The sequence below is a fragment of the Labeo rohita genome, chromosome 7 (genome assembly GCF_022985175.1).
Source record: "Labeo rohita strain BAU-BD-2019 chromosome 7, IGBB_LRoh.1.0, whole genome shotgun sequence".
In the NCBI taxonomy this organism is placed as follows: domain Eukaryota; kingdom Metazoa; phylum Chordata; class Actinopteri; order Cypriniformes; family Cyprinidae; genus Labeo; species Labeo rohita.
In genome coordinates, this window is record NC_066875.1 from 33,536,516 (window position 1) to 33,548,902 (window position 12,387).

Below are 12,387 nucleotides of genomic sequence, written 5' to 3' on the forward strand. Positions count from 1 at the left end.
TATTGGGCTTTAAGAGTGATATTTAAATCCACTGGCTAGTTGATTTTGAATATACAGTATGTAGTTTTGCACATCCTATCTGGTACCCTTTATTTCCAAACACCTCAACTACAATATCAGTATCATCCATTCAACAAGTAAACGTGTAATTCAGGACCGCATCTGCCCACTGTCGGGGTGAGCTGCAAGTGCTTATCAAGTCCACAGAGATCATCTTCATCACATGCCTTGGAGACATGCAGTTAATATCATCACAGACCTCTCCCATCCCTGTCACCACCAAGACTCCCTTCTGGCAAATGGTTCAGTTCAATCAAAGACTACAACCTCCCATGGCTTGATCAGCTTTCATTTGTCACACTGTGGCCTTCTGGTCCAATCTGTCTCAACCACCGTACACTCATCTCCCACACGCTCTCCTGCCTCTTTTTAAAGTACTACCTAAAACCGATGAGCGTCTCTAATCTTACATTGCTTTTGGAACCAGACCCGTATTTAAACTAAAGGATTTCTTGCATCTTTTAACTAAAATTCTTTGTATTGTATTGCACTGAAAATGGTTCAGACACTTTTCATTCACTGCTGGTGTTTAACATTTTGGAGAACCCTTCTGCTCCATGCATGCATTGCTGCTGTCATAACCAAAGTCTGTCATACATGAAAAATCATGCCAACAGCTTTGCGACAGATGACTGCCTGTAATCCCTCATACATCTGTAGTTCAAGTCTCCAGCACTTTGTCCCTCTAAATTGGTCCCTTTCTCAGATGTTTTGAGGTCATGCACATGGTTTATGCCGTTGAGGTTCGTTTAAGGGCATTGTGGGATTCATATGCAGGCCCTCATAAAGCACAAAGCCATGCTGATGCTTTAGTAAAAGTGAGTTTTGTCTAAAATTCATACATATTGCAATTAGTGGTGTGCCTGAATGTGATGACGTGGCTATAAACTTTTCCCCAAAAATAATAAATAAATATGAAATTATTTTTTTCCATTGTACACACAAGATTCCTAAGACTGTGCTGGTCTTTTCCATGCAATTATAATGAATGAAGCTTTCAAACTAAAATGTCATACAATAGCTTTGCTGGAAATTTTAGCTGATTCAGTTCATTTTTTTTAGTTTAAAAATGTAAATAATTCAATGCAAGTTATTCAATGATAACTTCCAGTGAGCTGTTATCTGCTCTCACCAGATTTTTGAGTGAGCTTGAGGATCAGTCAGATTCAAATCTGATTATGAACAAATCATTCAAACCTATTTGTGAACCGAATCAACTGGAAATGAAATCAAAAGACCTGACACAAAAGAAAGATTCATTCACAAATCAAGACTTCAAACTCTGGTTTTAAAAAGCAACCTAAATGTTAATATTTTAAAACTCACATCAAACATGTCTTAAGTCATATGGACCATTTGTATGATACTTACGGCTCTTTTGTGTTCTTTTTGAGGCTCCAAAGCTTCAGTCACCATAAACTGGAACTGCATGGAAACAACCAGTGTTTGAAATTTCTGCTTTCGTATTCTGCAAAAGAAAAACATCACGTAGGTTAGGTTAACTAAATGATGACAGAATTCATTTTTGGGTGAACTATCTCTTTAAGAGCATATTAGAGCATGTCTTTTAAGAATGGCAATACAGGTGGCCAAAGCACAGCCGAATCAGTTACTGTCTTCTAGATCGCCTTAATACCCCAGCAGCCCCCTTCACCTGCCCTCATGGAGAGGCCTCACACTGAGATGTCCAGCTCAGATCTAATAATAGTGACCCTGCATACAGTAAACTTTGCGTCGTCATTGGCTTCCACTGTGTGCTGACTAGAAGATGCAATAGAGCAAAAAGAATCAAACTACAAAGGCAAACAAATCCTTTTCTCTCACATTTTTCACCCAAAGATATGATAATTGTGCCGTAATGCTTTAAAACGATTCCTTGACTTTTTTCCCCCTTGCTCTAAACCTTAAATACATCAAAAGGGTACCACATTGATTTGATTTTTTTGATATCCACAAAAATGGAACTTGAAATGAAGGCCTACATAGAAACCGGATCCTATCTTTATAATGGAAAGTACATGGTCTGACAGTTTCAAATGCAAAAACGCATTCGTACATATTCGACCGAGATAAGGTCTTTAAAGGGTGGATGGGCGGAAAAGAGGCGGATGACAGGGTGCACACCAATTACTAATAGCGAATGATTTTCTTCCCTCCCTTTTATTTGTTTGGGAGAAATGTTTGACAAGGCAAACGCTGCCTCTCGAAGGGAAAAAAACGCATCTACTGTTAGGATATGAATCAAGTGGCGGAGAGCAGGATATGCTTTTTTTTTGTGACATGGAATGACACAGGAAGGTCAGCAGCACTTGTATCTGTTAAATGGATTGGATTAAGTGGGAGCTGCCTCCTCAGTTTGCGTCTACGTTTATAATGTTCCCCTTTTTTGTTCTGCAGGACAGAAATGGGGGAAGGGTCTACTACCGCGATTCCAGGCTGTGCAAAGAATGATGACAGGTGCACTCTTCTGTATAAACCCCAAAATACCGGTTTGCTGATGTCAGAGTCAACATTATGTACTTTTATTCAGTCATTTACTCTGTCGTTTCAGGTTTAAAATGTGCTGAGGCTATATAGGGCTTCTAAAAGCATATCTCAGCTGGCTCTTTTTTGGAAAACAACAAGAGGTTTCTCCGAGATGGCAGAAACAAGATGATTAGCTCAGACAGAATACAGCGCTCCTCACATCAGCTAACTCATCCTGGAGGTTGCTCCAGCCTTGGTGAGACAGAAAGCGTTAGCCGCCCTAAATCTGGGTTAGGAAACCTGTCACGGCGTGATGGTGTCATTCAGTTACCCACAAACCTGAATTCGTCCAGGTAATTACAGAAGGGGAATGCTCAAAGGTTTCTCGTACACGGGCCTTGAGTGGTTTACAACAGAAAGGGTTAGGCTCTCCACCGTTAAGTTTTTCTTCAACCGACGTGCATGTTGTTAAAAGGTGGGAGGAAAGTGAGTGTGTGTGTGGTGGGGGTGGGGGGCTACTGGCCTAAACCAATTACGTGTGGTTCTCCTGAGGTGGGGGAAACGACCTTTGTGTATAATTAGTTCTCTTATTTAAAGCAAAGATTTTGAATAGAATAACTAATTAGCTGTCATAAAAGGCAAATTAAAGATTTTTGTGCCATCCCTTGGGGAACTGAAGGAGCCTGATTCCCAAGCTCGTTTCCGTCTCGTACGCACACTCACGTACAAACACAGACACACTTTTTCCTCGCAGACGAGCTCTCTCTCCTCATTAAGACTGTTTCTAGTTCTGTAGAAGGCTGACAGGAGAGCACTGTTGGCATACCTGCAGAGTGCACCTCTAACAAGCCATGAAATGCAGGTAGAAAACGACCGCCCTCAGCTAGTGTGGCTTCAATTTAAAGGCTTTTTACCTTCATTTATACTGAACATTGGTATTTATAGCGAGTTTTGTGATCCTAATGCGGCGGCTTCAAGGGGCCCGTGTTGGGGCCAGAGGGGGAAGGGGGAGGAAGCTGGAGGGGGAAGCGCACCGCTAATTGATGGCTCCCATCAGTGGCGCTAGACCAATTAGCTTCCCTCTTTTTCCAGTTCTGATAAAGAAATAAGATGGTTGAATACCACCAGAGCTCTTATTCACATCCAAGTCATAAATTTAACTAACAAGCCCTTGCTCTCCTGCCCTCCCTCTCTTTCAGTCTTTCCTGAGTGCTCGCACATTTTTACCTCATTTTATAACCGAGGGAATGCTAATTATATTATATTCATAGCACCGCTGATGTGTGGACGGTCCACAATCACTGAACAAATCTGAATCCAATAAACGAACGTGTGAGAACGAGGGTTGTGCACCATTCAGAATTGTACTGAGAATGCCTTTAAATTCCTCATTTGCCGAATTTCAAGGTAGTAAACGGAATGCAGAATTGTTATTCAAGTTGTAATGTAAGGAAGCAGAATTCAAATGAATTCATATAACTGTAAAGTAAAGTTTGGCAGGACAAAATTTGAGTGTTTGAATTTGGGCTGAAAGAACTTTTTCAATCCCTGGCTTGTACTAAACCTCTCTTGGAACTACAGTGCAAGGTTAGTCCAGTTAGAGGAGGATACTCACACACACACACAAAAAAAAAACATTAATATGCTGATAGTTGCATGTGGGGTACCGGATAATGGAGTTCATGCCCACTGGCGTACATTTGTTGATCATGTACAGTAGAGCCATTACCGGACATTAAAGCCGGAGCTGAACAAGAGCTGCTGCCTGTGACCTCTGCCATCAGGATACTCTTAACGGACATCTCGTCTCATACACAAATGCACTAACAATCAGCTAAGCATAAGCATTACATAAACATGACGATACCAGGAAAATATTAAAAAGATATAGTCCACCTAACAGCAAAATCAGCTTTGTCTTTTATACTCATGTCCTTGCAAACCTGCCTGACTTTCTTTTTCTGTGGAATAGAAAAGTTGTCGTCTACACAGTAAAAGTCAATGGGGTCCAAAACAACATCGGAGCCAAAAGGTTTCATTTTGTGCCAACTATGAAATTTTAATTCCTCACTTTGGATTAGGGGTGTCACTAATAATTATTTTGGTAATCGAGTAATCTGTTGATTATTCTGACGATTAATCGAGTAATTGGATAATTATACTTTGGTTTTGTGGTGTTTTTTTTTTTTTTTTGAAGTAATAAAAATAGACCTAAGTGAACAATAGCCTTTAAAATGACATAAAATACACATATAATAGCAATGAGGTAATAATAATTAGTTCAAATAAAGTATATGGTTGTATTGAACAAAACTATTAAAATACATAACGTATTATAAACAACAGAGCTAATGTACATTACATTATAACAAATGACTGCAGAGGGCGCCAACAGCCTCACGATTGTTTTTACACTTTACTGTGCGATCTGTGTTTAATTGGTGTTCAAATTTCCACTTAATCTTAAATATTTGGTCATTTCTTTATGATAGTAATGTTACATACAATACTTAAATATGTGGACATCAAAATATGTAAACTCAGAGTGAGGGTTTAACCTTTTATTCTGAAATCACGATGACTTATTCTCCTGCGGTTGCGTAGGTTTATAAATGATTTACCTTACAAATCTGATGAAATAGCGCTTGTTGCGTTCCCAGATGAATGTTATAATAACCCAAACTCTTAACATCAAGCAGAGACTGAATTTGACACACTCCACACACATAAATTATAACAGTTTATGTTGCAGCATTTACTGTGAACGTACCCTGACATGAACATACGTAACCTACACGGATGTAAATAATTAAAGCGCATATATTAAACCTGCATCGCATATATTTATTTAACTGAACTGTAGCGTTTGTGAATTCTTAATAGCATTATGCTTTATTATGATTTTTAAATGGGTTTAATATCTGGAATGTGCCACTTCTGGTATTTTGCCGATTACTCGACACGGGCAACACGTTGCAGCCCTACTTTGGATGTTTACAGATAATGTTTTTACACTTTTTCCATACTGTAAAAAGGCTAATGCTTAAATAAAAAGCCCCCTGTCCAGATGGGTCTGTCTCCATCCAGGACTGGGGGCTTTTAATGGTTTGACCGTCCAGGGCCCGATACGCTGCCGATTGGTGGGGGAGGAGGCGTGGAGTGGGGGTGTCAAAGGGGGCATCACACAAGGCTTTCTGAGAGAAATGTGTTTTGAAAGCAGAGAGCAAAAGAGAGGTATAGAGAGAGGGAGAGTGCCGGTTTAGCTGCGCGTTCTATTAGACGGATCAATAGCTCAGTGTGGGAGAGAGTGTCTTAAGAGCTGTTGTCCTGCGCTTTCAGCTGTGGCAGACCTGTTAGTGCTGGCAGAGGGGTGCCGAGTGCCAGTGTTACCAGCTCTGGCCCGGGGGCGGCTTTTAGTCCACACACAAATGTCAGACCGCAGATAGACTATTAGTGTTTAGTGCAGTTATTAAATGGACTTTATTTGTCCTTTAGGAGGCTAAAAGGCATGCTTAAAGGGGGGAGGCTACATGACAACGCGGCGATTTAGCCGGTTTGGTTACTCTTCTCTGGTCGCGATGCACCAAGTGTAAAAGGAGATCAGACTTTAGTGTGTGTGTGTGTGTGTGTGCACGCACGTGTTTGGAAGGCACTTAGGCCATACCGTATCTCACTGGAAGCTGAGAGCAGCCTTCTTGCGGTCAACAGTGTTCTAAAAGGTTAATGTTGATCTATACCAAACAAAACCCACGGGAGGCTTTTAGCATGGCCAACAGTTCTCATACTGATGAAATAGGGCCATGGCTAATCTTCCAAACAACATAAATACCTCTGTCAGCTATCTAAATAGAGATGGTCCTGGGGCATCCCAACATAGAGATGCATTCAAGCCCCCATTAAACGGGTGTGTGTCACTCGCCAAAAATAACATCTGTTCTTTTGAGCGGGGGCAGCGACGGATGAACGCAGTCCAAAGTGACCCCCTATCAGGGGAAGAGTGTCCGTGGCTAATGCATATGAAACAGCGGCCCGAGCTTCGGCGGTGTCGCCACCCTTATCAAAGAGCGCGGAACATGAAAAGTCACCGGTTTAGCCAGGCAGTAAATCACAATGCTCTCTGTGTTTGTCTCCCTATCGCCACAGGTGTGCCGATGCTCTCCGTCCAGCCCAAAGGAAAACAGAAGGGATGCGCCGGCTGCAACCGTAAGATTAAAGACCGCTACCTGCTCAAGGCCCTGGACAAATACTGGCACGAAGACTGCCTGAAATGTGCCTGCTGCGACTGCCGCCTGGGGGAGGTGGGCTCCACCCTCTACACCAAAGCCAATCTCATCCTCTGTCGCAGGGACTACCTGAGGTAAGAACACGCTCCAGTCAAAGTGCTGCCAAAGCAGAAAGGGCTTGTTACACCTTAGGCTGCATGACATTCAGAAAAGTACACCCTCATCTAACAGCCGATGATTGCCACCCTGCCTGTCTCATTCCTGGCCTTGTCCTCTCTCTCTCTCTCCTGTTGCATTTATCCGCTAACTTGTGGGGTTAGAAGATAATTTTTTTTTTTTTTAGCTTGTAAATGATGTTTTCTTTGAGGCTGTTACAGAAGATTAAGTGCTTGTTCTTTCCTCATCGCAGTGTACCGACCCAGACTCTGTGTGTTCCAATTAAGTCCCAGTTGCGCAAGTGAGCAAACAGCTTGGAGTGGCATCTTGTAGCGATTGTTTATGTTTAGCCGGGTAAGGTTTTGCATGTTTACATGAATGTGACGTGTCACCCATTTTCTAAGTTGAGCAATAAACCGCTGCGTGTGAGTGCGCGTATGGACTTTCAGCTCACCCCAGGCAGCTGAGTGGCAGAACCGCAGGTCTAAGGATCTGTTTTGCCTCCTATCTCTGAGCCATCTGCTTGCTAAATTAAACATGATTATTTCCTGGGCGTTAAATCCCAAGTCCCTGGGGTCTCCCAACCAGATCCAGTCATTTATCCCCAAGCTGCTCTCCCCAAAGAGCCCCCACTGGTAGGGCCCTTCCCAGTAAGACATGCAGTTCAGCACTGTCGTCATTAACTCTGTTAAAGGGATAGTTCACCTAAAAGGAAAAATTGTGTCATCATTACTCACCCTCATGCAGTTCCAAACAGGTTTGACTGACCTTTTTTGTGGAACACACACACACAAAAAATTGCCATTCGAACAAGGTCAACAGTCAAAACAACACTGGACCACACTGACTTTCACCGCATGGACATGGGGATATATATACACATACACACTACCAGTCAAAAGTTTGTCTCACGAACGTTCAGAAATCATTCTAATATTCCGATTTGCTGTTCAAGAAACATTAAAAACATATTAAAAACAATTTGAATATAAAGATCCAAAGATCAGCATTTATCTGAAATAAAAAGCTTTTGTATAATTATACACTATATTCAAAAGCTTAGAGTCAGTATAATTTTAATTTTTTAAATTTTTTTTTTTTGAAGGATGCTTTAAATTGATCAAATGTGACCATAAAGACATTTCTAATGTTACAAAATATTTCTATTTCAGATCAGTGCTGTTCTTCTGAACATTCTATTCATCAAAGAAACTTGAAAAAAATCTACTCAGCTGTTTTCAACATAATAATAATAATAATAATAATAATAATAATAATAAATGTATTTTGAGCAGCAAATCAAATTATTAGAATGATTTCTTAAGGATCATGTGACTGGAGTAATGATGCTAAAAAATTCAGTTTGAAATCACAGAAATAAATTACATTTTAAAATATCTTTAAATAGAAAACAGTTATTTTAATAGTAAAAACATTTCACAATTATACTGTTTTTGCTGTACTTTGGATCAAATAAATGCAGGCTTAGTGAGAAGAAGAGCAGTCTTTAAAAAAAAAACATTTAAAAAATTGTTTTTTATATATTAACTAATCATTTGTGTTTCACATAAAGCTATACAGGTTTGGAACAACTTGAAGGTGAGTAAATAGAGATTAATCATATGCACAAAATGGCACAAGTACACAAATAAACTTGAACTAACTTAGAAACTCTGGCTAGCACATAACTCATATTATGACTGAAAATATTCTAAAGAATAAAGAAAATTGTAGACAATATAATGTTAATTCAGGAACTCAGAAATTATAGTTTTTATACAGTTACATTACACTAATGTAAAATGTCTGAATATTTGTATTCAAATTGCACTGTAGTCAACTAAAATATAAATGAAAATAAAATTGAATGTTTTTGTCATGTAATAAACACTGACTAAAAAATACTGACTAAATTTACCTGATATTTTTGTCATAACACACACACACACACACACACACACACACACAAAAACTGTAAAAATAACACTGGCCATTACTCAATTTGCACATCCAATCACGACTGCTATGATACTTTAAGAGTAACCTCACAAGGTTCCTAACAGGTACACCGAGGCATGTGTGCTAATGATAAAATAAATGGGAAAAAAAATCTAAATAAGCCCAAGTGCTTGGCAATTACTTTTTTGTTTGCTAGTGAATGAAACCAGAGAAAAGTGGAGGGAGATACAGCACAAAAATGAGCTTCCTGTTGCCGCTGTACTGGCTGTGATGTCCTAATGAAATCTAGCCCACTCATCTGCTCTTCAGCCTGTGACAAATGTGTGCTACTTAATGCCTGGAGATGCTGGATATGAATTCTATTAAGGAACAAATTAAGAAGTATCCCTCTCTGTGCAGACAGAGCGAGGAAGCATCAGTGTGTTGGTTTTAAACGCGAGTGATTGAGACTCCACGCAGGGTGTCCCACCTAAACTTCACCTCCAGCGCACCGCTGGAGAATCAGCCCGTTCGCCTTCGGTAATGAAGCTGAAATCTCACCCAGAATTAGCCTCCCATACAGGGAGGCACTTCATTAAAGACAGGCGGGCGGATCAAACGCATTTCTTTTATTTTCGGCTGGGTTTTTGGAGCCCTGCCATGCGCACATTAATTATGAGCTGTGCTCCTTCTGCGTTTTGTCCTTCAGGAGTACTGTAGAGCTGTAATGAACCCCCACCCCATGAAAACACACATAGCCCCACCACTGCACAAACTAGCTTGAGCTATTACAGTTGACCGTTTCCTTAATAGATAAGTATAGCAGGATTTATAAGCTTTCAGGCCATACTCTTTCATTACTGCACACAAAAATAGATGAATCTGTTTTGCTGGGGTCAAGAATCCTTTGACCTCATGACCAGAGAGTGGGAGTGCCTCTGTTTTTGATTGCGTTCACCCCCGACCTGAAATTATTTTTATATCTGAACAATTACGTTATATTACGGGGAGGCACATCAGTCATTTACTAATCAAAGTAGGGTGTTTTTAATTGAACTATAAAGTAGATTACACCTCCTCCTAATGATGGCACATCTATTACTAGCCAGCATGTGAGTACGATTAAAGGGCAGAGATAAGTCTCAGCAATCGTTCAGTGCATTTTGATGTTAAAATAGTCTGCTGAGGTCTATGAGGGAAAAAAGACATCAGTCTTATAATTTAAGTGGAAACACAATCCCAATGTCAACCGTATCTCACTTTGAAGATTAACTACTATCACTGAACACACAATACTGTGACTCTGTCTGTAAAACACGACAGTGGGGTCCAAAAAGTGTCTGCTGTATTTGTGTATTTTGGCTTTATATGTATTCTATACATTATTAGATGTTTAATAATATAGTAAATATAATTATTATTATTATTATTATTATTATTATTATTATTATTATTAGATATATAATAAATAGATAAACTGATGTATAGTAAAAATAATAATAATAATAATAATAATATAAAAAAAGATTTGTAATATATCTAATAATAATAATATATAATTAAAAACAACAGATTAAAAAAAACCTATTCTGTTCTAATAAAAATGTCTTCTAATAATAATAATAATAATAATAATAAATAATAAATAATAATAAATAATAAATGTGTAATAAACAGATAAACAGACGTATAGTAAAAAAATAAAAACAATATATTTGTAATATAATAAATACCAAATAATAATAAAAAAATATTTTGTTCTATGTATCTAATAATAAATAAAATAATAATAATAGATATAGAATAAACAGATGTATAGTAAATAATACAATTAAAACAATAGATTTTTAATAATATAATAAATACAAAATAATAAATTTGTTCTATATTTCTAATAATAATAATAATAATAATATAGTTAAAAACAACAGATTTTTAATAATATAATATAAAATAACAATAAAAATATTATGTTCCATATAGATAATCATTATAATAACAATCTAATTAAAAACAATAGATTTTATACTATTCTGTTCTAATAATAATAATAATAATAATAATAATAATAATAATAATAATAATAATAATAAAAAATTAAAAACAATAGATTTTTAACTATAAAATAAATATAAAATAACAATTAAAATATTCTGTTCTATATATCTAATGATAACAATAATAAAATTAAAAACAATAGATATTAAAATACTATTCCGTTCTAATAATAATAATAATAATAGATGTATAATAAACAGATAAACATATGTATCGTAAAAATAATAACAATAATAATAATTATAGTAAGAATAATAATTATTATAATATAATAATAATAAATAATATAATAGTTTTTTAGTAATATAATACAAAATAACAATAATAAAATATTTCTAATAATAATAATAACAACAATAATAATAATAATAATATGATTATTATATCTAATTGTTCTGTCTGTTCTATATATCTAATAATAATGATAAAAATAATAAGTATAAAAAATATAAATCCTTAAACATCTTATGCACGGTTTTCACTACTGAGTGTTTTAAAATGAAAAGATCCTCATCTACACTGGCATTTTCATAGCATTTTAGAGACAATCTCTATCCACACTACACAACTAAAAAATTATGTCACATGACCATGCATGCAGGTACAACCATATATATGTATAGCTAGATGCCCTATTATTTAGATGGCGGACACATTAAGTGGTTAAAGGGGTCAAATGGGGCATCTCCCTATACATATCTATGGGTACAACAATGAGCCTGATGTTATTGTTTACATGGTCGTCAAGGATACGCAGAGCAAATGTGGGCAGCCACGCCATCGTTTTTTTAAACAGGGTCTGCAGCGTTTTCATAAGTCTCTGTTTTCGAGGGTCAAAAATGCCAGAGTAGTGTAAAAGACAGGCATAACCGTAGCAAAAGTTATGCATTTTAAAACGGAAACGCACTAGTGTAAACGTAGCCTTAAAGACCTTCATTGTGGTCTCACACTTTTGAACCCCACTGTATTTAGAACTTTGCAAATTCACACGTACAGTATTGAACCACAGTCCCTTTGAACGTAAGTAAAGAACTAGAACAGCTGAAGTCTAATCACAGAGAGACATTAAAGGGAAGGAAGCTGATGCCGGCTTCAGAGGAGTTATGAAGAAACACCAGAAGAGAAACACCTGTCTACACAGAGCCACAGGGAATCATAGAGAACAATGAGCAAAGGCTTTCAGCTTTAATGCTGAAGTTTAGTTAAACACAAACAAGATTATGAAGGGAAAAGCTCTGTTCTCTTTTCCTTTATTGTCTTGTAAATTTTTCCCCCTCCTGTTCAGTGGAATCAGCGCGCAGGGGACTTTGAGATTTTTTTTTTTTCTTTGCCGAGGCCATGATAAAATTAAAGGAATGCTATATTGAGTTGAGAGCTCATTAATCTTATCAGAGTATCTGCTATTGAATAGACTGCTTTGTTTTTCGAGAAAACAATTAAAAAGTTAAGCTTGTAATGACAACTCGTATAGCAAAAATGATGCACA

General features: G+C 37.4%; 1 protein-coding gene and 1 long non-coding RNA gene across 3 annotated transcripts in view; one reads left to right on the top strand and one right to left on the bottom strand.

Annotated features, from left to right (window-relative positions):
- Positions 1 to 12,387, top strand: part of lmo1 (LIM domain only 1) — a 35,366-nt gene that overhangs the window by 14,856 nt on the left and 8,123 nt on the right. For both annotated transcript variants that reach the window (XM_051115718.1, XM_051115717.1), the window contains exon 2: positions 6,670 to 6,883. In XM_051115718.1, the coding sequence (XP_050971675.1) occupies positions 6,670 to 6,883 (214 nt within the window). The remainder of the gene's footprint in view (positions 1 to 6,669; positions 6,884 to 12,387) is intronic.
- Positions 1,434 to 12,387, bottom strand: part of LOC127168691 (uncharacterized) — a 29,305-nt gene continuing 18,351 nt past the window's right edge. The window contains exon 3 of the long non-coding RNA XR_007828132.1: positions 1,434 to 1,528. This is a non-coding gene — a long non-coding RNA (uncharacterized LOC127168691). The remainder of the gene's footprint in view (positions 1,529 to 12,387) is intronic.